Source organism: Heterocephalus glaber, unplaced genomic scaffold (assembly GCF_053883595.1).
Source record: "Heterocephalus glaber isolate CG9 unplaced genomic scaffold, H.glaber_assembly_v1.0 deba00001538, whole genome shotgun sequence".
NCBI lineage: Eukaryota > Metazoa > Chordata > Mammalia > Rodentia > Bathyergidae > Heterocephalus > Heterocephalus glaber.
This window is the reverse complement of record NW_028258333.1, coordinates 22,957,218-22,984,600: the sequence shown is the minus strand read 5'-3', so window position 1 is coordinate 22,984,600 and position 27,383 is coordinate 22,957,218. Positions and strand designations below refer to the sequence as shown.

General features: G+C 41.0%; 1 protein-coding gene and 1 pseudogene across 2 annotated transcripts in view; both read right to left on the bottom strand.

Moving 5' to 3' along the window:
• Slc1a3 (solute carrier family 1 member 3) overlaps positions 1-24,505 on the bottom strand; it is a 75,185-nt gene extending 50,680 nt beyond the window's left edge. The window contains exons 1-3 of the mRNA XM_004848608.4: positions 24,324-24,505; positions 22,129-22,403; positions 174-311 (exon numbers count right to left, since the gene is read on the bottom strand). Coding sequence (XP_004848665.1) covers positions 174-311; positions 22,129-22,309 — 319 coding nt within the window. The 5' untranslated portion in view covers positions 22,310-22,403; positions 24,324-24,505. The remainder of the gene's footprint in view (positions 1-173; positions 312-22,128; positions 22,404-24,323) is intronic.
• Positions 326-22,122, bottom strand: LOC147824511 (tubulin beta-3 chain pseudogene; annotated as a pseudogene). The gene has a single exon (XR_015442238.1). The product of XR_015442238.1 is annotated as a tubulin beta-3 chain pseudogene (transcript).
• Positions 24,506-27,383: the final 2,878 nt, after the last annotated feature.

Sequence of the window (27,383 nt, the reverse complement as noted above, 5' to 3'; positions counted from 1 at the left end):
AGTTATAATCGTTCATGCATTACTAAAGCCTCCTTTCCATCATTTTGAAGGGACTTTTTTTTTTTGTTGCTAGAACAGAGCATGCATCCAGCAGAAACCTAAAGTGTTTGCTTTTCTAAGCAATTTTTTGCAATAAGCACACTTATAAAAACATCAAAAACCACATATAGTACCTGTGACGAGACTGGAGACGATAAGTGGTAAGACCAACATCTGTAACATCCTCATTAAAAGTTCCCCAGGGAAGGAGAAATACTTGACTTCCCGGTAGCTCATTCTGTATGGTCGGAGGCTAAATCCAAGGATTGTACCTGAAAGCGGGGGAGGTTGAAGAAAGAAAAATCGAGTTTTTAAAAACTACAGCAACAGTCCTAGAAAAATGAGCAAATATTTTGTTGGTGGTTACTCACATCTGACAAGAGCAAATTTATTCAATCAGCAAATATTTGTGTAGCTTTGAGAGCATGGTGTGCATCTGTTTGTGTGGTCATGATCTGGAAGGGTTTGGCTGGATCTAAGGCTTCAAGTAGAACTGACAGAAAAATAAGCAAGTGAAAAACTTCTTTGTCTGACTTGAATGCAGTGGAACCCATTTTGACAAAGCTCATTACAGAGGTACAGAGATTAGGGCATAATTAGGAAAGAAATCATGCACCCATGAACAAAGTGATATGGAGGAAAAGGGTTCCCTTACAGCATCAGATGTAAAGGGAAATGTGATTTTACTTTTTCCAGTTATCCCTCACCCTATGCTAACATTATTAATGTTTTCACCATCTCCTTGTCTGCACACTGTATCTTCTTCCTCTGTCTACATGGTCTTGGCATTGCCGTGGGAACTGCATTGTACAGACTTGTTAGTTGCTGGCAAGACTCCAAAACAAAAATTTGTGGCAAAATAGGTGAAAGAGAAAGAAATTCCTTCTTAAGTTTTCTCTTTGCTCCTGGAACTTCAAAACATATTTTAAGAATGATAACTGTATATGTAAACTAAATTATGCATGAAAACTGTTGACCCATTTAGAAATTAGTGAAGATGTTGAATATATTGACTCCTTCTTCTCTTTCTCTACTTTCCTTGCCCAAGAAAATTTACTAATTCCACTATTGTAAGTGTTTTAAAAATTTTGTTGTTATGGTTTGGGTCTAGATGTACCTTTCAAGCCTCATACAGTCATAGGTGGGGCTTTTTCAGAAGTGGCCGAATCTAGAGTGTGTGATGCTGGGATTAAGAGTGTATGATTGCTAAATCAGTCCACTGATTTGTTTGGCACCACCCTAAGCCCAGAAGCCTAGATAGAGTATAAAAGGGGCAGAAAAAATCTGGTAGGGTCTCTTGCTTGGTTTGCTACCTTCTGCCCATCATGAGCTGTTTCTCCTCTGCAATGCCTGTCTGCCATGCCACCCTGCTTTAGAGCCAGCCGATTATGGACTAAAACCTCTACAGCCTGAGCTAAATAAACCTTTTCTCTTTAACTCTGAGTGACAGGGATTTTGTCTCAGCAACAGGAGAAAAGTAACTAAGACATCTGTAATGCTACTAAAACATGTGATTTTATTAAAGAAAAAGTCTGTGTAAGTTATAGAGGAAAGAAAATGCCAAGTACTAAGTTGAGCAGAAGCTAGAAGTTGGGGGTGAAGGGTAGGGAGGAGGAAAGGAAGCTGGGAAATCACAAGTTTTTCCAAAGGATGCAAGCAGTCCTTTATAGAAACTGAGCTTTCCTAACTTCTTATGAAATAGGCTTTTTCTCTTATGCAATGGGACGCAAAGTTCATTTCAATCAGTACTGCAACTTCAATTTTAATTCTTAGGTCTCAGCAACCATGAAGTATCCATTCTCCAGCTATAGACCGTGATTTCTAGAAAGGTTTTCATAAAACCTTGAATGTATATGACTAGAAAATCCAGCTGACTTACTTTCACAGGACCTTTAGGAAATACTTGCTGTTTTTTCTCCAATGTAATAGTAATATCCTCAAGAGAGAAAAGCTGATTTGGAAGATGCAAGAGAGGAGGCAAAGCCTGCCTGTATTGATTCTGCCACTTAAACAAAAAGGAAGTTAGTTCATGCTTACTGAGCTCTTACTATATGCCAGGCATTATTGTCATTGCTTTCTCTCTGTTACTAATTTAACCCTCACAACAACTCGAGGAGATAAAGACTATTTTATCATCAGTTTACTGATGGAGAAACCTAATCACTGTGACCTGAAAACTTGCTTAAGTGGCAGAGCTGGGATTTAAACCCAGGCAGTTTCCACTCAGATTCCACTCTTAACCACCTTTCATGCTTCTTGCCTCTCCTGCAGAGAGGAAAGGCAATCACTGTTAGTGCTTCAGTGCCTTTCTTTCTGGAATGTTCTATAGTTAACATAAAACAATATCTGCACACTTTTTAAAGGTAATTTCTTCAAGAGTTATAAACTTTAATTTCCCTGCCTCTCACAAGCTTATAAACCTTTAATTCATTTTTCTCTCTTTCTCTGCTTGCTTTATTTTAAAATACTTAACCTTTAATTTCCTTGGAACTCAATTTGAGGTAAGAGACTTAATTCTTAATTTTCAATGTACATTATTCAGCACAGCTGCATCCACAACACATAAGAATTAATTAAAGCCTTTGGTTATACATGGTTCTTTCCTGCTTGTTCATATGGAAGCCAAGCCACACAGAGATAAGTGCTTCATCTTATAATCCAAACAAATAAATGTTTTACTTTAATTTCAATCAAATGTAATTTTACTGGAATTGGTTCTGTGTTTTCTGATCTTTATTTAAATATATTCAAACATTTGTCATTTCATGACAACAAAAACTGTACACAATTAACCCAAGAAACTCATTTTGATCATCTGGAATTTGAACACAGCAAGCTATCAGCAATTTTTAATATTGCTCAAATGCCAATTTAAGACCAGCTTTGGTTTTACAAATTCATACCTGAATTGGCTGTTATTACAAATGCATTTATTCACATACAGCAACATTTTCAAGGGCAGGTAGGATCTGGTTAGACAGGTAGGCTACCTCCCGAGAATTGTGATATTTTTTTGTGTCTCCTCACAGTCATGAAAGAAATTGGCCTCAGCTCCTCTAGGGTCTTTTTCAGCTTCTCTACAGGATCCACATTCACTAAAAGTGCTTCTTAATATGGGGATAGCAGAGAGGAAACATCACTTTATTTTGAGAAGCATGAAGAGGTTTATTAGGCATAATTTAAAAGCACACATTCAGAGAAAGTGGAGTGTGGGTATTCTAGAGAGAGGGACAGTATGGCCTGGAGTTGGGTATATTTATGTGATTTGAGGGGTGATCCATCTTATCTTATCTAAGATAGGTGATCTAGAATGCAAATTCCTACTGGTCTGTCAGGTTTACCCATCAGGCAGGCTACCTTAGAATGGAAACCATTTATAACATCAGTTATTTATAAGGCGTGGTGCTAGGTCAAATATTTGAAGAGTAAAGTTGTGTAGCGACACCAGATTACAGATACATTTTGAATCATTTTGTCTCTGACTATGCTTTCCCGGGCTTACTACCTCTAGGTTTTCCAAGTGAGTCATTTATGCTCTTGGGAAAGAGATTATGTTGGAGAAGGGGAGTATTTATTGAGCTTTTACTATGTGCTAATGGTGGTGTTTAACCCTCATCAGAAGTTTATGAAGCCAACTTTATCATGTCTAAATTAAAGATGAATGAGTTGGTTAGTTAACTTGCTCAAGCTTACAAAGTTAAGCAGCTGATCTAAACAAAACCCAGTGCTCTTTCTACTACTCTTTCAGCTCCTCTCAAACACTAACACATCCTTGTAGGCTGGGTCTAAGGGTAGTCTTCCAAAGAGCATGGGCCCTAGATCTTCAGCATCTTTAACTTCCACAACGTTCATGCTCTTGAGTAATAATCTTGGATGTCCTAGAGATGTCTCAGAGGCACCCAGCACAATGGGGACTACTTTATAGGTCTTATTTGTTGTGGAGCTACACCAAATGCCTTTAAAAAAAATGGAATGATTTAACTAAGCTTATATAAAGCTTACTAACTAAAATAGCCTGCCTTTCCTTGACTGAACACATTTTAATCACTGGAAACCATCAGCAATAGAGATGAAAATGACAATAAATCAAAACATATTTCAAGGCCCTCCCCACCTTTTTTGTGGTCCTGATGATTAGACCCAGGGCCTTTATACCAAGCTGTGTCCCTAGCCCTTTCTATTTTGTATTTTGAGACAGCATCTTGCTAGGTCGATAAGTTGCCTAAGGTGGGGTCAAACTTGTGATTCTCCTGCCTCAGCCTTCCAGAGTGCCGGGATTATAGGTGTAGATCACTATGACTGGTTTCAAGATCCATATATTTATATATTTATATATATATATATATTTTTTTGGGGGGGTACTGGGAATTGAACTCAGGGCCTCACACTTGCCAGGAAGGTGCTGTGCAGCTGAGCTACGTCCCCGGCCCCAAGATCCACTTTCTTAACAGCAACAGCTAATCGTCATCAGGCGCATGGCAGATGCCAAGACCTTACTAGCACTTTGCTTCAGAAATACCACTGAGGCCAGGACTATTATTATCCCTATCTCACAGACAAAGAGCCAGTGCCCTCGAGAGGGTAGGTACATTGCCAAGACCACATGGCTGGTACAGTAGAGCCATGGAAGGCTGAGAGGAGGCCAAGCTGCCCATCCACTGCCGCAGTGAGCAGCTGAAATGGACTTCACACCTGGGCTCTCCAGCCCCAGAGCTCAGACTTCTCATCCCATACTGTACTCATGACCTCTCAGTCATCATGCTGCTAAGTTTAGAAGCCTAACTTAGCACACGGTATTTTGCTTACTTCCTTATTCTATTTTTGACTTAGGTTAACTAAATCTATTTTTTGTTTTGTTTTGAGACAGAGACTCATTATGTAGCACAGGCTGGCCTTGAACTCACTAGGTAGCACAGGCTAGCCTTGAACTTGTAGCAATCCTCCTGCCTCAGCCTCCCGAGTGCTGGGATTACAGGCATACACCACCATACCTGGCAGAATAACTAAATTTAGAGCTAAACAAAGGTTGATTTTATTTGATGAAGCCAACATCTAGCTTTTTCAACTCATTCGCTGGGTGAATAAACAAAAGACATTTTCTTTCAGTTTTCTGTGCCAAGCCAATGGTAGGGTCAAATCAAGAGGAAGCTGAGTGTGATGGCACACACCTGTGATTCCAGCTCTGGGAAACTGAGGCAGGAGGATTGCAAATTCAAGGCTCCCTTGGGAAACTCAGTGAGACCATGTCTCAGAATAAAAAATAAAAGGGCTGGGGATATAGCTCAGTGGTAAGGCCCTGGGTTCAATCTCCAGTACCAAAGATAGGGGGGAAAATCAAGAGGAAGTGCTCTGAATTCAAATACTGCTTTTCTGGAGGTTTGCAGATAGGTTTCTGATTACATTCTATCCCAGCAATACAAAACACCCTCCTTAAAAGATGTCCTCTCTGCTTGATACACAAATGTCTGAGTGCCATCTTTACCCTGTCCTTCTTACCAATGAGAGGCAGTAGGGCCAGGTCTTTGGACAAAGTCTCAGGAGTCCTGTTTCTCTTTGATAAAGTAGCTCAGTTGCTGAGACGCTGATGGAGGTCAGCGAGAACTTATTTGAAGCGCACTCACTGACTCATGGTCTCAGAGCTAATGAAAAGCTCTATGGCCAACAGATCCTGAGTGCAAAAGAACAGATCTTCCCTGCTGACTACTCTGCAAAAATAAAAATCAGGATAACTCCCTGGTAGGCTTGTTAGAGCTGAAACAAACTTTGCCAGGTTTGCATCTTGGTGACATTATATAATATGTAGATTTCATTAGTGACACTCAGATTGTTCCCTCTCAGTCTACAGTTATGTAGCATTCTTTCTTGAGTATTTTAAAATTTCTAGAATCTAGGGAATATCATCACTGGGATGTTTAAGGTGATCAAAATTCACTGTGCTGGTTGAAGAAAAGATGCATTTTTGTTAAATACTTTCTCCTATGAAAAGCTGAAGAAAGGGTTCAGTCTTTCCCGTAAGGAGTCTTCATAACAAATACTATTTAGTCGGAACCTGGTGTCTTACATTCTAGAAAAAAATATATATATATATACTGTTAAGAGTGAATAGAATTGAAATATATTTAAATTTTTCCAAGTTCTGTGTATCCATTGAGTATCTATTGCTCCTGTGTCATATACCTGTGCACAGCAAGGTGCCCATTTCCTTCTATTCCATGTGCTCCCTTTTTGGTCCTCTGAGAGTCTCTGCTCTGCTCACTTATGTGTCTCTGTGAAGTACAAACACTAAAGCTTACTCCTATTTCCTTATTTTATCTTCTGCTCTGTGTGGCAGGGGGTACTTTTATGCTCAGATCCTTAGGTTATTTATCAGCAAGAAGATTCTGTGGAATCACTTATGGGGAGGACGCCCCAGCCTGGACCACACCTGAAAGAGCCGGGGCTGGCCAGGAAGGCAGGAGCTCTGCTTCTGGAGTCTAGTTTCCAGCTATTTTTTATTTCTGAGCACCTCTGACAGATTCCTCAGGGTCTTGGTTTCTAAATTGAGGAAGGAGAGGTTTCACGAAAAAACAAAACAAAACCCTGAAGCCTTGTTCTTTTAGTTTCTTATGAAGATTGTAGATGCTGAGATACGTGGTGGTGCTTGGGAAGCTGGGTATCTCATCGGAATTAAAGCCAGGCATTGGAAGCAGGCAGCAGGAATATCTGTACCTGCTTAATCTATCCTGAAAGAGCTTTGTTTTTTTCATTTCACAGATTGCTTTAATTTCCTTAATTTACTTTTCATGTCAATCCGCACAAATCGCAAAGTTCTTGGATCCTCACCTCTAGCAAGGGCAGCAGCAAAGCTGTATTTTAAATTCTGCAATTTAGGGAAGCAAATCACTATAATCTCTATGGAGCATGTTAGTAATATTTGTCAAAATTACAGGCGCATATACCTTCAGCCCAGCAACTGCACTTCCAGGGTTATATTTCACATGCACACTTTACCTGGGTGAAATAACTTTTGTACAAGATTATTTATTACATAGTATATTTTAATAGCAATATCTAAAGGTTAGAAACAATTTAAATGCCCATCCTTTGGGATTTGCTTAAACAAATTATGGTACACCCATACAATGCAGTACCAAGAGAGAATAAGAAAACTGTTTATGTACTCATATAGGATAATAATGCAGATATATCGCACAGATTAAAAAAATAAAATGAAGCAAGCTTTGTATACTATGCTATTATTTATGTACAAAGAGCAAAAAAAAAAGAATAAATATATTCTTATTTTTACACTCAAAAAGTACTCTACAGGCACACAAGAAAAGGATACTAAGGTAAACCAAATCTTTGGGGCACAAGCGTAGGTGGGATACTTTCTTTTTTTAAATTAAATTAAATTTTATTAGTACGTGTTCACAACTCATGCAGTTTATAATCATCTTGGGGAGTGGTTACATGTACATATTACAGCTTGTTTTCTAATCCCTTTCCCCTTTTCTCCCCTTCTCCCTCTTCCTCTGGTCCCCCATCACCTTTTACACACTTGTTGATATTATTTGTCTTAGCTCATGTTATCGCATAAAACGTTTACATTGATTGGGGTTATTAGGATCCAGTACATAGCACATCTTTATTCCTCTCATTTCTCCTTCCTTTCTTCCTCACTCTTTGTCCCTGTTCTCTTAAACCACTTCCCCATTGGACAAGATTTGTCCCCTTGTCCCTTTCTAGCCATCTTTTATCATTTTTTTTGTTCATACTTTGCCTCACTCAAATGAGAGACTCCGTACGGTATTGAAGCTTGTGTGTCTGATTTATTTCACTCAGTATTATATTCTCCAGTGCATCCATTTTCCTACAAATGCCTCAAATTTGTCATTCTTTATAACAGAGTAGTATTTCATTATATACAGATACCACATTTTGTTTATCAGACCCAGCCAAGGAATGGGCTAGAGAAATGGACACTTCATAGAGGAAGAAATACAAATGGTTAATAAATACACGAAAAAATGTTCAACATCTCTGGCCATTACAGAAATGCAAATTAGAACAATGGTAAGATTCTATCTTATTCCAGAAAGAATGGCAATCATTAGGAAATCAATAACAAATGCTGGCGTGGCTGTGTTGAAAAAAGGAAGCCTCATGTATTGTTGATGGGAATGCAAACTAGCACAATGATTATAAAGATCAGTATGGAGAATTCTCAAAGAATTGAATTTAGAAATTCCATATGACCCAGCTATTCCTCTGCTAGGCACATTCCCCAAAGAGCTTAAGTCATCATACTACAGTGATACATGCATACCAATGTTTTTTTTCTTTATCTGACAGCAATAGATTTATTAAGTATCCCCCCCAAATATAAACACAACCAGTAAAAAACAAACCATAAAACATCAGACTTGGAGCCACAATAAAACAGACCAAGAGCAACAGGAAACAGAAGTGACCTACATGGGGAGGACAGAGCCACATGGACTCGTGGGGTGGGGTGGCCATAAATACTGAGGACATTAACTCAGGAGCCCTAGGGTGCTGGGATGAGCTGGTGGGAAGCACAGCTGGGAGCAGTGTTGGTAGCTAGATGGCTCTGGGGCAGATGCTGCTTGTCTTGGCCCTGGCTGCCGCATGGCCTCGCACACCAGCTGTGAGTGGCTTCACTTGGGGCCCTGGGCCTCAGATTCCTCCTCGTCATCTTTGTACATCTCGCCCTCCTCCTCAGCTGTGGCATCCTGGTACTACTGATACTCGGACACCAGGTCATTCATGTTGCTCTCAGCCTTGGTGAACTCCATCTTATCCATGCCCTCACCTGTGTACCAGTGCAGGAAGGCCTTGAGCTGGAACATGGCCATGAACTGCTCTGAGATGCACTTGAACAGCTCCTGGATGGCTGTGCTATTGCCAATGAAGGTGGAGGACATCTTGAGCCCACGAGGTGGGATGTCACACATGGCCACCTTGATGTTGTTGGGAATCCACTTCACAACATAGCTGCTGTTCTTGCTCTCGATGGCCAGCATCTGCTCATCCACCTTCTTTGTGGACATGTGGCCCCGGAAGACCATGGCCACTGTCAGGTAGTAGCTGTGGCGTGGGTCACAGGCAGCCAATATGTTCTTGGCATCAAACATTTGCTGCGTGAGCTCAGGCACCGTTAGGGCGCGGTACTGCTGGCTGCCCCAGGCAGTAGGTGGGGCAAAGCCAGGCATGAAGAAGTGCAGGTGTGGGAAGGGCAGCATGTTCACAGCTAGCTTACGCAGGTTGGCATTGAGCTGGCCTGGGAAGTGGAGGGAGGTGGTGACTCCACTCATGGTGGCCAACACCAGGTAGTTGAGGTCCCTGTAGGTGGGCGTGGCCAGCCTGAGGGTGTGGAAGCAGATGTCATACAGCGCCTCGTTGTCAGTGCAATAGGTCTCGTTGGTGTTCTCCACCAGCTGGTGGATGGACAGTGTGGTGTTGTAGGACTCCACCACGGTGTCTGACACCTTGGGCGAGGGCACCAAGCTGAAGGTGTTCACGATTCGGTCAGGATACTCCTCATGCACCTTGCTGATGAGCAGGGTGCCCATGCCCGAGCCCGTGCCACCGCCCAATGAGTGGGTCAGCTGGAGGCCCTGCAGGCAGTCGTAGTTCTCACACTCCTTCTGCACAACATCTGGGACTGAGTCCACCAGCTCCGCGCCCTCTGTGTAATGACCTTTGGCCCAGTTGTTGCCAGCTCCACTCTGACCAAAGATGAAGTTGTTGGGCTGGAAGAGGTGCCCAAAGGCACCGGACCGAACGCTGTCCATGGCCCCAGGCTCCAGGTCCACCAGGATGGCCCAAGGCATACTTGTGAGAGGAGGCCTCATTGTAGTAGACACTGATGTCCTCCAGTTGCAGGTCTGAGTCCCCCACGTGGTTGCCGCTGGGGTCTATGCCATGCTCATTGCTGATGACCTCCCAGAACTTGGGCCCGATCTGGGTGCCGCACTGGCTGGCCTGGATGTGCATGATCTCCCTCATGCTGGCTGCAGGCTCGGATGCTGCCGAGGATCAGAGGACCTGGGCGTGTGCTCTTATAGTGGTTTATAGCAGCACAATTTGTATAGCTAAATCCAGGATTCTTTCTTTTTATATCCTTTTGTATTTTTATTTTAAGCTATGTAAGTTTATGTACTGCATAAGTAAAATAACAAATAAGCAAAGAAAAGATTCTTGATTTTTTTCTTCTTACTGAATTTTTTTCTATATCACTTTGTTTCTTTCTGTTTTTTTGAGGCAGGGTCTCCCTATGTACCCCAGGCTGTCCTTGAACTTATGGCAATCTTCCTGCCTCAGCCTCCTGGGTGCTGGGGATTACAGGCATGCACCACCACTCCCAGTTGTCTATATCATTTCTGCAGGATTCCCATGCTCTTCTAAGAAGTTGCTTTCAGTCTGAGTTGTTTTCTTCTCAATACTGTTTTAATTCGCTTGAATGATGACTTTGAGAGGAAAGTCCCTAGTTGTGCTTGATTTAGTAAGTGGATCACTTTCTGACCAATAACTTTTATTTTCTGGAGACAAGGAAGTGAATATGAAAGAACATTGAACTCAGCTGTTACAGGCTTATGTGCTGCTTCAGTCAATTTTCCTATGGAGTTACAAGCACTATAGCACAAACTAAAAACTCACATTCTAAACCGGACAGCAAAGGTGACATGCTCTTTCATTATCCATCATCTAGTATAAAGCACTGTAATGCCAAAACTTGCAATACCCTGGAAATTTTACTGAATGTCAGCTTTGTTTACATTACTACTTCACCTGCCTTAAAAAGCAAATCCAAACAGGGTATGGCGGTGCTTGTCTGTAATCCCAGGGTTCTGGGAGGCTGAGCCAAGAAGATCAGACATTAAAGGCCAGCCTAGGCAACTGAGCAGTTTAAACAGACCCTGTCTCAAAATTAAAAATCTTTTAAAGGACTGGGAATGTACCTCCGTGGGAAGGCCTTGGGTTCAATGTCCAATATCACACATATGTATACAAATCCAAGAAAACAAAGATTAATAAAGAAAAATGGAGATTACTTTATTCACAAGCAGTCTCTTAATAGACTCATAATTTTCCTCTTGATGCCTTTACCTTCACATTCATAGAGAAGCTGAAGAAACCAGCAAACTTACTGTCAAGCACACGCATTCCTAGGGTTTTGTTTTACTTGCTTTAAAGATGGAATTTCCCGTGATGTAAAGTGTCTAAAATGAGAGCATCTTTTCAGGGTGAGAAGGCCAGATATTGTCCACCCCTACTGTCATTAGGATAAATGAGCTCATCTTACACAGCTCTCTCACTGACAGCCCACTGTCTTCTCTCTGGGAATCAGTTGGTGCCCTGAACTCACGGTTGGAAAATTGGAGAAGTCTCTCTGGGGACAAAGAGAATGGAGTTATCCTCTCTGGAGACAGGAATTCTGTCCTGAAATTCAAAACTTGATTGGGCCTTTCAACTCCCTGCTCCTATTTACCTTCGAGTCTTTGTATGGTACACAGAGGAAAAAAAGGAGTGCCTGGCCCAGCTCCCTGTCTTAATTCACCCTAGTTGGTCTTATCTAAACCTTTCTGGGGCTTTTATCCTTCTCCATTTGGTTTCAAAACTTCTTGAGCACCTTTCTCTTCCTTTTTCTTGCTTTCCCTCACTCTCTCCAAACAATTCTTTATGATATTTCCACTTTTTCTTTTTCAAGATCGTGAAATTAGCAATTAAATTTTCAGTGTATACAGTTTTCTCACTTTTGCTGTTGGTTTGCTAGTCTGGAATGACTTACAAATAGGAAGTGAAGGTATCTTTATGCTGCACTAGGTGACATACACTTTCCCACCTGAGCTATCATCTCTTTGATTACTATGCACATCTCTTAATAAGGTATAATGAATACTCTTGGTATGAATATGCTTGACTAGGGAATTAGCTCTGGGAAATCCTGATAGCCCTGAAGCTTAACTCAAAACCCATAATTCTTATGCTTGGTTTGTGTGATGGCTGAACTTGGTGCCCTGACGTGCTCTGTGTGTTTCCTCATCTCACAGCAATGATGCAGCCCACTCAGCTGCCAGGCCAAACACCTGACAGATGATAGCACCCCAGTGTCCCACAAATACAGAGTACTCTAATGCCTGGAATGTGTACCTTGGAAAAGATAGTACTTAAACCCCCGGTTGCCTCCTCCACATAGTGGTTTATGTGAGCCCAAAAGCAAACACTTGCACTGTTCTTTTTCTGATTCATGAAAGATGAGCAGATAGATGCGCCTTCTGTAGCGGTGTGCTCCTCCCAATGTCCCCACACACTGGGTAGGAAACACCGATCAATCATCTGACCCAGAGTGGGGATGTTAGAGCCATTATTGAGAAGGCAAGAGGAGAGAAGGAGGTTGCCTGTTAGTGTGGAGAGACCAGCTCAAATGAGTTGGGAGATCATCAGTATCAGAGAAAGGGTCTTGCAATGGTACAGTTCTGCATTGCAAAGAAAATAGGGTATATCTAACTCCATGTGTTCTGATCCTTTAGCAGAAGGCGAACAAGACTTAATATAATTTTGGAACTGGGAGCAGATATTAGTCTACCCTTATTTTAGTGACAAGGAAATAAGTGGCCTAGAAGTTTGTTTTAAATCACAAAATGTGTTAGCTGATGGCAGAGTTGGGCCTGTAACCAAGACCTTGAGGCTCTTAGTGCATCTCAGCTGCATTCCAGAAATTGCAGATAGGACCTAGAAAGTGAGTGGGCTGGATGGGGCTGAACATTGCTACTGAGCGAAGTGGGAAAGTGCTTCAGAAACCGAAACACCACAAAAATGGAAGGTATTATTATTGCGAGTAATTGTTCTAAACATACTTGCTTATTTGATTACCTACTTGAAAGAGAAATTTGAAATTGCCTGCTCAGTTTCAAATTTTTCTCAACCTCTTGAGTTTTCTCAATATCTGAATTAACAGGAAGAGAAATAGAGCAAAATAAAATCCAGAGATAATCTTAGAACATCAAGACTTCTACCTCCTGCTTCAAAATAACCCTGACCAACTCTCTTGGAAACCAGCTACGCTTCTCTCAAGGTTCCAGCACCCCTCCTGTCACCAACCCCTGATGCTAATGAGCAGGAGACACAAAACACTGGAGAAATGGAGGAACCAGGAAGGGGGTGAGTTGTACAATGGGCCCCAAGTGGCAGGAACAAAAGAGGAATCCAAGTTCATTACAACATTTATAAAAAATATTTTCTCAGCACCTCCTTGTTTTCCTGAGAGAGGCTTCTCCTGCCAGGTTCTCCCTCCACTGGGTAGTCTGTGTTGTGATAGCAGTTGCCTGGGGATTACTTTCTGATTCTGCTCAAGAGGCCAGTGAGGTAAGGGTCAGATAATGTCAGCATCACTCACTCTGAGGTTTTCATTTCTGCCTCTCAAGGCCCTTGACAACTATTAAAGTCTCTACCTACAACTCTCTTGGCTCTCTTCTGTAGCCAAGAAAATACGAGCCACTTCTCCTAAACCTAAATCTGGTAAATATCTTCTGGCCCTCATTCTCTCCAATCCCTGGCTTTTGTAGTTAGTTGTCTGGCAAATCAGCATCTCCAAATTAGTGCACATTATAGATCATTGCCACGGCAAAGATATAAATGAAAGGCAAGGGTTTTGAACTTTTTATGGACATTTTACCTGTCAAGCACTTAAGGACAGCAGTTAAAGTTACATAGCTTGTCCATGGCAGAGCTGGGATATATCTAAGATTTCTTGGCGAAGAGTTTTTATAATTATTCTATTTTACACATGAATAAACAGAGGCTCAGCTCCAGATCTCAGACATAAACCTAGGTTATCTGCCTCTAGAACCCAGAGCCAGGATTCCCACTGTACCTTACTAGATACACCACACAATGGGAAGCAGCTCCCTGTAATGCTTTTGGAGAGGATGGGGAAGTGGCCAGGTTCTACGTGTACCATACGCATCTATCAGGTACTTGCCATCCCACTGTCTTGGTTACTTTTCTCATTGCTGAGATAAAATACCCAACACCCAAAGTTCAAGGAGGAAAGGTTCATTTAGCTCACAGTTTTTAGATGTTTCAGTCTATAATCTGCTGGCTTCAAGGCACGGTGGCATGACAGATAGGCATTGCAAAGGAGAAACAGTTCAAGGAGGCAGAAGGTAGCAAAGCAACAAGGGCTGACCACAGCTCTTTCTATCCCTTATATCTTATCCAGGATACTTAGGATCGGTAGCACTCATGCCCTTATTCCAAGGGTCCTTGATCCTAGGATTGCACCGTGAATCAATTCCAGTGTCACACACTCTAGATCCAGCCACCTCTGAAAAAGCTCCACCTATAACCACATGAAGCTTTTGAGGGGACATCTAAACACAAGCCATAACATTCCACCCCTAGCCCCACAAAGGCTCATGCATATGCCTTTATACAAAAAGCATTTAGTCCATCTTTAAGAATTGCCAAAGACCTAACAATTTCACCATTGCTGAAAAGACCAAGTCCAAAAATCTCCTCTGAGATTTAAGTCACTCTTAGCTGCAAGCCCCTGTACAAATGAAAGGAAAGTTAAACACTTCCAACATTCAATGGCATGAGATAAACATTTCCACTCCAAAAGTTATAAATGGAGGAATAGCAAAGAATGGGAACAAAGAAAGACTGAAATCCAGCAGGGAAAACATTAAATCCCACAGGTCTACTTTCAGCATTTTCAGCAATCTGTGGCAAGTTGTGAACTCCTATAGGTTTGGGTGGCTCTGCCCCTATGGCAGTGCCAGTGGTTGTAGCTCCCATGGCTTCTCTCTGGGGCAAGCTCTGCTCCCTCTTTGCAGTTTTCCTCAGATGATCCATGTTCCTGGCTTCTCCAAACTTTTGGGAAATCCACTGCCCCTTTAGCTTCACACTCGCAGCTTCACACACTGCCTTCTCAGGGGCACAGTGCCTGGCCTTGCAGACATTCTTTTGAAATCTGGGCGGAAGCCATTCTGACCCCATAACTCTGCATTCTTCATGCACCTAAAACCAGCACCATGTAGATGATGTCAAGGTCTGCTGCCAGCTGGAGCAGTAGCCAAGGTTCTTTCTCTCTTGGCCTTAGGGACTGAGTACCTATGAGGAAAAACTTCCCTAGGCTGACACCATTCTGGAACATGGTGCTCTGAGGGCCTCTTCTCAAAGACTTTTTCACCTTTGCAACTCTGAGGCTGCAGAGGGTGGAGTCCAGTTGAGGATGGTTCTTGTGATGTCCTCAGGCCATCTCTTCTATTGTCCTTTTCTGAAATACTTGGCTTTTCTTGCTAGTCATTTCAGTGACCAATTTCTCCTCAGTTCCATCTTTGCAGGCTGCAACTTTACTGGTGCTTCTTTTCTGGCCAAACTCAAAATGTTTTAGATCATTCTGCTGGTCTCTTTGCTCTTGATTCTTAACATAAATCTGGCTAAAAGCCCCTAACAGTAGCCATGCCACTGCTCCAACATTAGACTGCCTTGAAATTTCTTCTGCCAGATTAGTGAGTCTGCTGCCCTTAATCTCAGTCTTAGGAAAAGTCTCTAAACATGAGCAAAAATGTAGACAAACTTTCTGCCAAGGAATAACACAAATCATCTGGAGTCCAACAGCCAATGAAGTCCTTCCCAGCAGAAAACTCCTGAGGCTGGTCTTTACTGGCAGAATTTCTATCAGCATTCTGATCTTCTGAGCTCTGACCAGAGTCTCCCATCAAGTACAGCCTCAGGTATTCCAGCTCTACATTTTCAGCTGGCATCTCCAAACCTTTCCTAACTCTTCCCCTTCCCACAAGCCAGCTGCAGGTACAGTCACAGCAATGACCCCATTTAGCTGGTACCAAATTCTGTCTGAGTTACTTTTATTATTGCTGAGACAAAATACCCAACACTCAAAGTTCAAGGAGGAAAGGTTTATTTAGCTCACAGTTTGTAGAGGTTTTAATCCACAATTGGCTGGCTCCAAGACAGAGTGGCATGGCAGACAGGCATTGCAGAGGAGAAACAGTTCATGGTGGGCAGAAGGTAGTAAGGCAACAAGGGATGACCACAGCTCTTTCTGTCCCTTGTATCTCATTCAGGATACTTAGGGCAGGTAGCACTCACACCCTTAATCCTAGGGCCCTTGATCCTAGCATTGCACCATGAATCAATTCCAGTGTCACACACTCTAGATCCAGCCAACTCTGAAAAGCCCCACCTATGACCACATGAGGCTTTGGAGGGCACATCTAGGTACAAGCCATAACACCCACCCTGACTTTTTTTCTGTATTTTTGCTTCCTGGGAGAAGATGCAGAAAGATAGACTGTAGTGCTTACTTCCTGTCTCTGTGTTTTATCTCTCCAGCAAATTCACAACTTTCTCCTCCCCAGGCCTTTGCCCCAGGAGCCTCTGATGAGCTGGAGCATACCCAGCTCTGGTACTGCCAGGGGAGGGCTTGCCTCAGGACCACCCATTCTCCAGCTCCCTGAAGCTCCTCTCTCCTTTTTTATTTTCCAGAATTGTTGAGGAAACCATTAGTCTGAACCCAGAAACTGGTCCACCATTCTTTGGATTCCTGTTGTTCAACCTGTGTGGAGATGGCCTTCTGTCTGGGGCCTCAGGAGACAGAGTTAATGTCAGCATGGGTGCCAGACTTTGCCTGCTCCAGTAACTTAAGCAGATAACCAGTGCAGTCCCACAATCTGCTGGGTAAGCCCAGTAGCTGATAGCAAACCACATCAGTTAACTTTCTTGGCTGAACTAGCTCCACTCATAGATAATGTCCAAGATACAGAATACACCATGGCATTTTTGCAAGATGAAGGCTTTCAGGCCTAAAAGGCAGAGGAGCTACTGTAGTAGAATACCTGATTTACTAATTGTTACTCACTTAACATGCAAAGACAGTACTGTCCTCATTCAGTCTAGAGATTGTGGGGATATTTCCTTTACTGTACGTCCACTACAGTGGCATCTTACCTGTCAAACTCATCAGGTCCCTAACAGAGATCACTGCCTGTGTGTACCTCAGCCATCCCAGAGTTCTTCCTTCAAGGGGGCACCATCAACTACTTGGTCACACAATCCAGAAATCAGGCCACCACCCTGTAATATGCCCTCTCTCATTCAATCACCAAGTGTCATGAGTGATTGACTAATAATCTCCCAACTAAAATCTCCTTCCCATCCCTCCTGTGGAGGTTTGGTGCAGACTGTTAGAGCACTGCTGTACTACAGTGAGGGTGAGCCTCCCTGGGAGCAGGGACTGGCACTCAGAGTGGTGTGGTGAGGAAGAGCAGGAAGTTGGAGTGGGAGTGGTGGATTTGATTCTCACTCAATATGTATTGGCACTGGGGTAAGGGTCTGAGCTTCAGTTTCCTCATTTGTAAAAGGAGAGAAATAAGAATGGCTTCTTCCCAGGGTAGTTAGAGGGTTTAAATAAAATTAAAACACAACAACAGTCAGAACATAGTGTAAATGTTGTACTATTGCTAGCAATATTTATTATCTTATCATAGCTGTAATGACAAATGAGGGCACTGAGGCTCAAAAAAGATTAAATGTCTTCTCTAGAATCATATAAACTATTAATAGACTTAGCATATGAATCCAGATCTATACTTCACCAAAGACCATACTTTTTAAAATATAGCACATGTAGGGATCCCAATGCAGGTATTTAAAAGAAAATATCTTATAATCTCTAAAGTATTATCAGATAAAGATGCCATATGTTATATAAAACAGTACACATAATATGACTTCTCCCTCCCTTTTCTTTTCTTTCCTTTCCTTTTCTTTTCTTTTTTTGAGGCAAGGTCTTGCTGTGTAGTTTAGGCTGGCCTTGAATTCCAGGCCATCCTCCTGCTTCAGCCTCCTAAGTGCTGGATTACAGGCGTGCACCACCATGCTCAACTAATTTAAAAATTTAAAAGTGTAGAATTCATTACAAACTTCTCTGTTGCCACCACTGACTCTCATATATCATCTCATTTTACTCTTTATCCATCTCTCCCACTAAACTAATTGCCTAGCACAGGGCCAGACACACAGGATTTAATATTTGTTAAATTGGTAAGCAGCACTGGATTTTTAAAAAGTAAATAGTTTGAGCTGGGGATGGTGGTGTACACCTGTAATCCCAACACTCTGGAGGCCGAGGCAGGAGGAGGATGGCCATGAGTTGGAGGCCACCCTGGGCTCCAGAGGGAGTTCAAGACCAGCCTGAAGTACAGAGCAAGACCCTGTCTCAAAAAACAAAGAAGTAATTTAACTTATCTCTTTAGTAGAGAATAAGCAATAGATGATATATAACTGAGCTAAAAAGTAACAAAACATTCAAAGTATTCCAAAACCTATTCAGAGCAAATTAATATTCATTGCTCCCTTTCCCATAGACACCAGGTTCCTATCCCAAGAGGCATCCGTGGTGACCAGTTTATTCAGATATTTTTATAGAATTGAACTGAGATGAATTTTAGAACAATTTAAATTGACTCCAAAGGAGTATTAGCATTTCATAAAAAATCAATTAGTTTGTTTTCTTTCTCTCAAACTGACAGAAAGGAAAACTTAGATGCAAACTTTTTGAGTGTGTGTGGATTGCAAAACCAACAGCAGAGAAAGATGCTAGTTACTGTATCCACACACTCCATCAGGTAAAGCACCATTTGATTCTATGCAATTCTAGTTAGAATCCTATCCCTGCAGTTGGTTTTATGATTCATTTCTTCATAGTCCTTTGCCTGAGCTTTTTTTTTTTTTAAATTGGACAATTCATGGAGAACAGTTGGTATTCTGCGACTTGAACAAGACAAATGCTTTTTCCTTTCCTTCACCAAGATGTCTGAGGTCACTCTAACACAACACACACAGTTTGAGACAAGAAAGTGCTTTCTGGAGGAAGAATAACACTCTTCTCAGTGTGTTTTTTTGTCAGACAGATGTCTGCCTCAGCCCGAGAAGACACATTTTCCTGGTGCTTCCCTAACAAAACCTCTTAAAGGGACAGGCAACTTGGCACTGCTCTCTATCAGGATGCTAACCTGCTCCAATTACGTGTGCTTTTGTCATAGCACAGAACATTGAGACTTCAACTTTGCTGAAAAATGACACCGCAGATGTTATTTCCTAAAATGTAAACTCAAACTATGTAAGTGGTTCTATGGCTATAGAGGATTTGATATTGAAATATTTACAATTCTCTGTTTTATTCTGAATATATTAACTCAGATGTTTCTACTCCTCCATGATATTTCTCTAGCTTCCATTTCCACACATTAAGTATAGATTTATTTTATTTAAAAAAGACAGAACACTGGGGCCAGGGATGTAGCTCAGTGGTGCCTGCGCCTGCCTGGCAAGCGCAAGGTCCTGAGTTTGGTTCCCAGTACCGGAAATAAAAAAGATATTAAAAAGACAGAACAGATTGAACAAAAAATTACCCCAATTACCCAGGTTTTCTCAGTGCTTTTTTTCCCAAAAATTTGAAGTCTAAGAATCTGAAAAGTAATAGCTATAGTTCTTCTTATATCATATTTTGAGAAAGTAACTATTTCCTTCTTCCTTGCTAGTATCTTTCCTGTTTTTTATTGTTACACTGCAGTGAATAAAAGAGGTGTCCAGACATATTCTTTCCCCTTTATTTTGTTTAAGGCTGATATAGACATGGAACCTAGGGACTAGACAGTGGAGCCTTTGTTTCCCCTGGGTCTTCCATGAATGACACACCAACAGATAACTGAAGGGTTCTTCTTTCTTTCCTAAATCTGTTTGTTACTAAATTAGCTATTTGTTATTCCAAGTCTTTGGCATAGACTTGATGGTCTCCCGGATTGTCAGTGAGCTCTTTTATGTTTCTTTGTTAGTGTCTTCTTCTTGTTACTTCTAACTCCTCAGTTTCCACTGGTAAGGCCAACCATGAGGGCATCCTGCCAATTTATCTACTCCATCTCAGCTGACTTATTGCAATTCTCACAAATTGGAGGAAAGGCCTTAATGGGCTAGGAAGTGATCCTAGAGCTCCTAGAGAAAATGAACCTCGACTCCTGGAGTTTTCTTCCTATTTATTAGAGATATTGTTTCTTTGTATTTAGGAACTTCCTTTTCCAAGAATTTTCCTTCCATGGTCAGATTTTATTATTTTCCCTTCCTCTATTCTTTAGTAGAAGTATTTCTCTTTTAGAGATTGAATTCTTCTCATGCTTGAAATACATTTTCAATAGGTATTATATATAGGATTAAAAAGTTAATGGAGATTTGTCAAATGATTGAGAAAGATAAGTCTTTTTTTGCTGAGTTTAGTTGGGTAAATCAAATAATAAAATGGCAATGATATATGAATGCATCCAGCTCTGCTTGCTAATTGCCCTCCACCCACACATGGAAGTGTTTCTCTTCCTGGCATTTCTCACAAGATGTCAACTTATCAGCAGTCCGCACTAGACTATTTTGACTTTCTATTCTAGTATTAACTAACTAGCCTTGTGACTTTGTGTGGAGTTGTTTGATCTCTCCATGACCAGTTGCATCTATAAAATGAGAAAGATCATAGAAATCATACCTACCCAATTACTTCCTAGACTTGTTTGAGGATTTAGTGAGCTAATACATGCAAAATACCTAGAAAGTAGTTGGAACAGTACTACGTAAATGTTTTCTCTGAGTATTATGCAGCTATTCCTTGGCTTGACAATGACTGTGATTTAGAACAAAAAATGAGATCAGGATAGTGCACTTTGCTTTGAGTTCCAGGTCAATGACACTGCAGTGAAATACCTCTTCCAGAAATATACTCAAGTCTGGGAAACTAAACAAAGAAAGCCATTACATTTCTGGGTGAACCAGGACATGTTCTCTTTGAGCTTCTTTACAATCAATTAGACTACACTCATTAGTCAACAATTAAAAAAAGGAGCCAAAGATATTGAAATGGGATATATCTAAAGTCTTGTGACAAATTATACTCTTCTGCTGTATTTCAATTTGGCTGCAACTTATGAATCTTTTTTTCTTGGGAAAACATATTTAGATGCTACAGAATTTTCTTAATTTTTATTAACTCATTACCTCTTTATAGTTGGAGATCTTGGCTAATTCCAAGGCCGATATTAAAACTGTATATGAATGCCTTTTTGGTAGCCAATTAATGTAAAATTAAGTTAGAACTTTTTTTTATAACCTGGTATTGGTGTGTATATTTGCCAACCTAAGGATTTTTATATTAATTTGGTAAAAAATTCCAAATAAGTATTTTTTTGGCTATATTTTAAGATCAATACTACCTATAAGTAATAAACTAAAGCTTTAATACCAATAAACTAAAGAAAACAATGTTTTATTAGTACAGATTGTTGTCAACCTGCTAAATTAGTAAGGGACTGAAATGTTTCAAAAAAAGATATAGCTGGGTTTTGGGCAAGGTGGTGCATTCCTGTTATCCCAGCACTTTGGAGGCTGAGGCAGGAGGATTGCTGTGTGTTCAAGGCCAGTTTGAACTACAATTTACCTTTCTTTTCCAGCCGCTGGGTGAGAGCGTGGAAACACATAAAAGATTTGGCTTATGTGTTTAAGCACTGATGCTCACCTCCAAGTCAGCACCAATTAGAATATAATTACTATTAAGGAGCCATATCTCATTTTGGGGGTACTAATTGTATAAATTAGTTTAAAGTAAAAGTGACATTGTATAATGATTAGATGTTGGCCAAATCTAGCATGTTTGGTTGTTTCTGTTGTTACTTAACTGCTCATCCCTAATGATTAAATTGCTCCTTTATTCCTAATAGGGAAAATGTTTGATTTTTTCCCCTCACCTCACAATCAAGTGATTTACATAATGCTGAGTGAGGCTTCTTTCAGATTTTCATGTGTTTACCATCTATTGCTCCAAACATGTCAATAGCTAATTTTGCTGGAAAAAAAAATCTACAAATTCAAAGGAGAACCTGGGCTATCATTTTGAATATCTACAATCAATCCATGTGATAATGTTCTCAGGCAGCCAGATGCCCCAGAGAAACAAGATACAGGGTTTTTGTTGTTGTTGTTGTTGTTTGTCTTTGTTTTTATTTTTTTCAAAGGACTTACCCACAATGACAGCGGTGACAGTAAGCAGCACAAAAGCATTCCGAAACAGGTAACTTTTAACATCCTCCTTTGTGATGTTCTGCACTTTCTTCTTAGCCAAAAGTGTGCGTTTACGGACTCCTTGCTGGAATCTCTCCATCCTGCCTCCCATCCTAGGCTCTTCCCCATTGCTTTTGGTCATGTTTTACTTTTCTCAGAGTGTCGCTTCTTTGTACTTCAGTGTTTTGGAACCAACTCACAAAGTCAAATCTCCTCTTTGGCGTGAGAGAACACAACTAGAACGGGAGAGAAAAAGACAAGAGTTACAGATTCCAGGGATTAGAAGTCAGTGCTGCCCCATTTTATGGCAGGCTATGGGCAAAATGCATAATTTCAGTGGAAATCAAGGATTGGAGAGCCACGGTATAGGGCTTCCAGGCTAGAGGGTACATATTGTACAGACCAAGTGTGAGGAATGGGTATAAATTCAGAATGTATTAGTGGAACTTGTGTTCCATTTTTCAAAATTGGTCCTTTTCCCTCGAATAAGGTAGAAACAGGGCTCTTCAGAGCTACATGTGAGGAACATCCTCTATCCCTGCTCTACCCTCAGAACTCAGTCAAGTACTTTGTATAATGAACACACTTAATAAATGTCCAGCTAACTGAACACATAGGAAGTACCCAATAATTAACTGATAACTCATGTTGTATATGTGATTGAAGGCATAACCAGGTCAATAAAAAGGACTATTCAGCATATTCAGCAGGTGAGTGTGCTATGTGTAGTAAAGTAACTGGTTATTTTCTTCATTATGGAAAAAAAAGAGAGAGCGAGTTGGGCCAAGTGGTGCCTACCTATAATCCCAGTTACTTGAGAGGCTATGACAGGAAGTTCTAGGCCAGCCAGGACAATTTAGCGATTTAGCACAGCACAGTCTCAAAATAAAGAGGTGGAGGAGCCAAGTGTTGTGTCTCACACCTGTAATCCCATCAGTTGAGGGCTGAGGTAAGAGGGCTCCACGTTCAAGGCCAGCGTGGACTACAGAGTGAGACCTTGTCTTAAAAAGGGTTGCGGGGGGAACTCAGGGTCCAGGTAAATGATTAAGTGGCCCAGGTTATGGAAGGCTCTGAGAGGAAATCAAAACGGAAAGAAAAAAAAAAGAGAACATCAACTAGTAAATATCATCATGAAAAGAACACAAGTGCCCAGGGGATATGAGAAATATATTTACTTTACAGGGTACCTTAGAATTTTTTCCATGAAATAAACCAAGTGCTCCAGGCACATCTACTAATTATCTGAAATCATAATTCATTTTCATTTTACTAGAAGTAGAAGTGCAAAGTAGCATTTGTCTTTGGGCAAACACATTGGAGTCTTCTGAGGAAACTATCACTGACTTCTAAATATTTTAAAATTTAGGATTCCTACAACAGATGAGAAGAATCCAATTTTCATTCCAAACATTAGTGTGTGGTTTCTGGTTTCTTTAAAGCGCTCTTAGGTTATTCAAACACAATTAAGAAAAAGCTTTTTTCCTTGCTAGAAATCAGCTGTTCTGGAAAACCAAGAGATTCCTCCCGCTGCTTTGCAAGAGTCCTAATCCATAATCTTTGCCACGATCCATCCTCAGAAAGCTCGGCGGTGCCTGTGGACGTGTGTATCTGGCGACGCAGGCGGCCAGCGTGTGAGTGTGGGGAGGTAACTGGAAACCCAGGACGCCTCGCAGGCGTTCGGCAAGTACAAGGGTGGAAAAAAAGATTTGTCTGAACAGTTTGACTTTTAAACAAAATCGCAGATTGAGGTCACTGATATAAGACCTGCAACTTGTTTAAGACTTTACACCAGATTAAAAGTTTAGCGAGAATTGAAGGAGAGGAGAGGGGAAGGTCCGGATTTTTTTTTTTTTTTTTTTTTTTTTTTTACTAAATGCGCTGATTCCCTTTACCAGTCAGTCACTTTAAAGGAGATCGGCTCAATCTTAATTCTTTTTCTAGATCTCCAACTACAACCTACCCCTAACCCACCCTGAATGACTCAACTCCAAACTGGGAGTGGATCCGGCTTAAGCAGACACCACGCTCTCTGCAGTCACTGGCGTGGACTTGACCTACCAACATGGCCAGCTGCCCCGCGCCTGGAGCACAAGACAGGCTGGCAGGGAAGTGGGACGAGAAAGTAAACGCAGCGGGAACATGGTCGTTACACGTACCTTCTCCGATTTTCCGACGGGTGGAAGACAGCCCAGGCAATGACAAGGTGAACTCCGGGCAGGTAGGACGGAGTAGCAGGACTCGGCGAGCGAGCGGCAGGCTAGCCCAGGCAATCTGCATGTGCTCGGAAACTGCAAGTTACTATCAGGGCCACTTAAGAAAAGGGGAGGAGCCGGGCGCGGGGAAGGGGGAGCGGGGCAATGAAAACAGAACCCGGAGGGCGGGGAGAGTCCGAGGTTTCTGGAATATTGATTAATTGTTGGCTCACCGAAAGCGGGCTTGCTGGCTTAGACCACTTTTACGCTTTGTCAGCTCACTTTTCATTAGGAATGCAAGATCGGAACTAGGAAGCTTGAAAAATAAAGCGCGCGCACACTCGGGAAAGCTGGAAGTCTTGATTAGAACATTTTCAAAGACTTTTCTAAGGCTAAATTTAATTACTTCCCATTATTGCAGGTTTCTTCCCCTTCAGGGAACACGAGAGTGTGCTCTTTTGGCTGGTTGTACAGCTGTTATGAAAAAGAATTGGGGGGCCAGGGACTTAGCTCAGTGGTTCCGCCGCCTGCCTCGCAAGCTCAAGGTCCCGAGTTCAATCCCCGATACCAAAGGAAAAAAAAAAAAAAAAAAAAAAAAAAAGAATTGGGTATACAATTGACGTTTCTCGAGAAAATCCTAAACATAAATATACAGAGAAAATCCAAACAACAATACGCTAAACTTGTCTCAAGTAACTCAACATGACTGTGTTTTAGCAGTTTAAACAGCATAATGACAAATCCAATTGAGCTCTGGTTGCCTGCTTTGCACAGAGTGAAAAGGTAAGAAATACAAAGGACTGGGATCTTCGCCAGCATTTTTAAGACCAAGGGTGCAGATGCACATTTGAAGTCTCCTGATTGGGAAGGATTAGTTGTTCTTCAGATGCCTCAATTTTAAAGGATACTAGACGTCCCCCACACACCATTTTTAGGAGTTAGAAGAGTTTTATTGCTTTGAGAATACAACTTGAACTCTAGCTCATTTTTCTTAAAAGGAAAATAAATTGTGAAAATAGATGTCAAAAAATTATTTTTGAGTCTGACTCATTCCCAAAACTTAAAACTTGTTTAGCAGAAGAAAATTGCTCGTTAGAAACCAAAACTCACACCCAAAATCACAGAGTTTTGTGTTCTTGCTCACTAAATTCCCCTTGCAAAATGTGCTCAGTTCACGTGTCTTTTATCCAATATGAAAGCATGTGTTTTTGTTCCTCATTAGCAAAGCTAGGGAGTTATAAAGAAATATCTCCCGACACCTTCAACTGCCCATGTATATGCTTTTGAACAGCTACTGGTTGGACAGCAGTGGTGAATCATGTGAATGCCTTAAAATTACAAATTAGCGGCAATTACAACAACTTTTAAATTTGGCATTATTTTAAGAGTTTTTGAAAATACATTCTCTTAGGAGTTTCAGCCCTTAGCCATTTTTCCTTTCCTCTGATCTTCTAGGTCACTTAGCATCTGTGCCACATTATTTAGCATTTGGTTATACCTTGTCTTGTGTCCTTTTTAAAACATCGCAAGTTTTGGCTTCTCAACTAAATTGTAAGTTCTTTGAGGGCAAGAACCTTGTCTTATGCCTGATCCACAGTAATCATTAAGCAATTTTTACAAATGGCTGGCATAATATAACGGTGTGAAACCAAAAGATTTTTGACTCGTATTAAAACAAAGCTACTTTTTTTTATGTCTCTGGCTTGGATGCATGGAACTGATTTCATTTCTTTACACCATGACTACTTTTTTTTGTTTTTGTTTTTGTGAGGCAGGGTCTCCCTTTGTAGTTCAGGCTGGGCTCAACCTCTCAGCAATCCTCCTGCCTCAGCCTCAGTGCTGGGATCATATGTGTGTGCTACCACGCCTGGCCCTATGACTACTTTAAAAAAAAGCATTTATTGACTATATCAGCTCCTACTTGATCTATGCATATAGGTCCAATTTGTTCACATTTTTTTGGGTTCACATTTCTTGTAGAATTACTTTGTATTTCAAGGGAACTTGAAAGAGAAATCTGATTATTTTAAGTGGGGTTTTCAAGCCCTGTGACACTTCTGTTGTTTTTTAAAAAAAATTATTTATTTTTTCATAGGCAAGAAGAAAGGAGGGCTGGAAAACCACACTTTTGGTTAGCACAGAGATGAGAAGATCCTGGTTCTCCTCGCCCAATTCTTAAACTTTGGTTACAAACCATTTCATTATTTCAGTTTGTACAGACATGATGGGAGTCTGGTGTTCATTGAGAAGGGAAGTAATTCACCACTGAAAGTTTTGTTGGCTGTAATAAAACCTAATGAGAAAATGAGATGCAAAGAGTCTTAGTTTAGAGTTCATTGGAATGACAAGGCTTTAGTCTGGGGGAAATATTGGGAATTACTTCTTTTAAGCACCACCTTCTTTTCTGGAAAGCTAGAGTAACAATGCCCCAGGGCAACATGGGGTTACTCAGTGTATTTCTGCCCTTCCCTTCTATTTTATAGTTCAGACCCTTGGGCCTTGAAGACTTTTTTTTTCCTTCATAGAAACAGTACAAAAATGAAAGATCAAGAAGCTATGAACAAATCTTTGTATGTTGTATTTCATTTAAAACTACTTGGGGTAAGGGACACAGAGCCAGGGAATCATTAATGTTGGGATTCCAGAATTTAAAAAAAAGAAAGAAAAAACCACAAACACACACATGTGGCAAATGCTGTTCCTTTTGAAAAATCTGCCAAGAGTTTTCTTTGAACATTCTTTAAGTATGTTGCAGGTAAATTTTTTTGGGAAAAAAGTGTCAGTATAACAAGAAACAACCAAATCTCATCCTTGAATGGAGCATACCCACTAACTGGGTTGAAATATGGGAGATCAAGACAATAAGTAAGTGCTGATCATAATTTAAAACAGGATAGTCAGATTTCAGCACACAAAATTAGGAAATTATGGTGAATTGGATTCTTGGAGAAAGAAAGTTGATTAAGAAAATATTTTAAAGGGCTGGGGATTTAGCTCAGTGGTTTCACTGCCTGCTGCATAAGC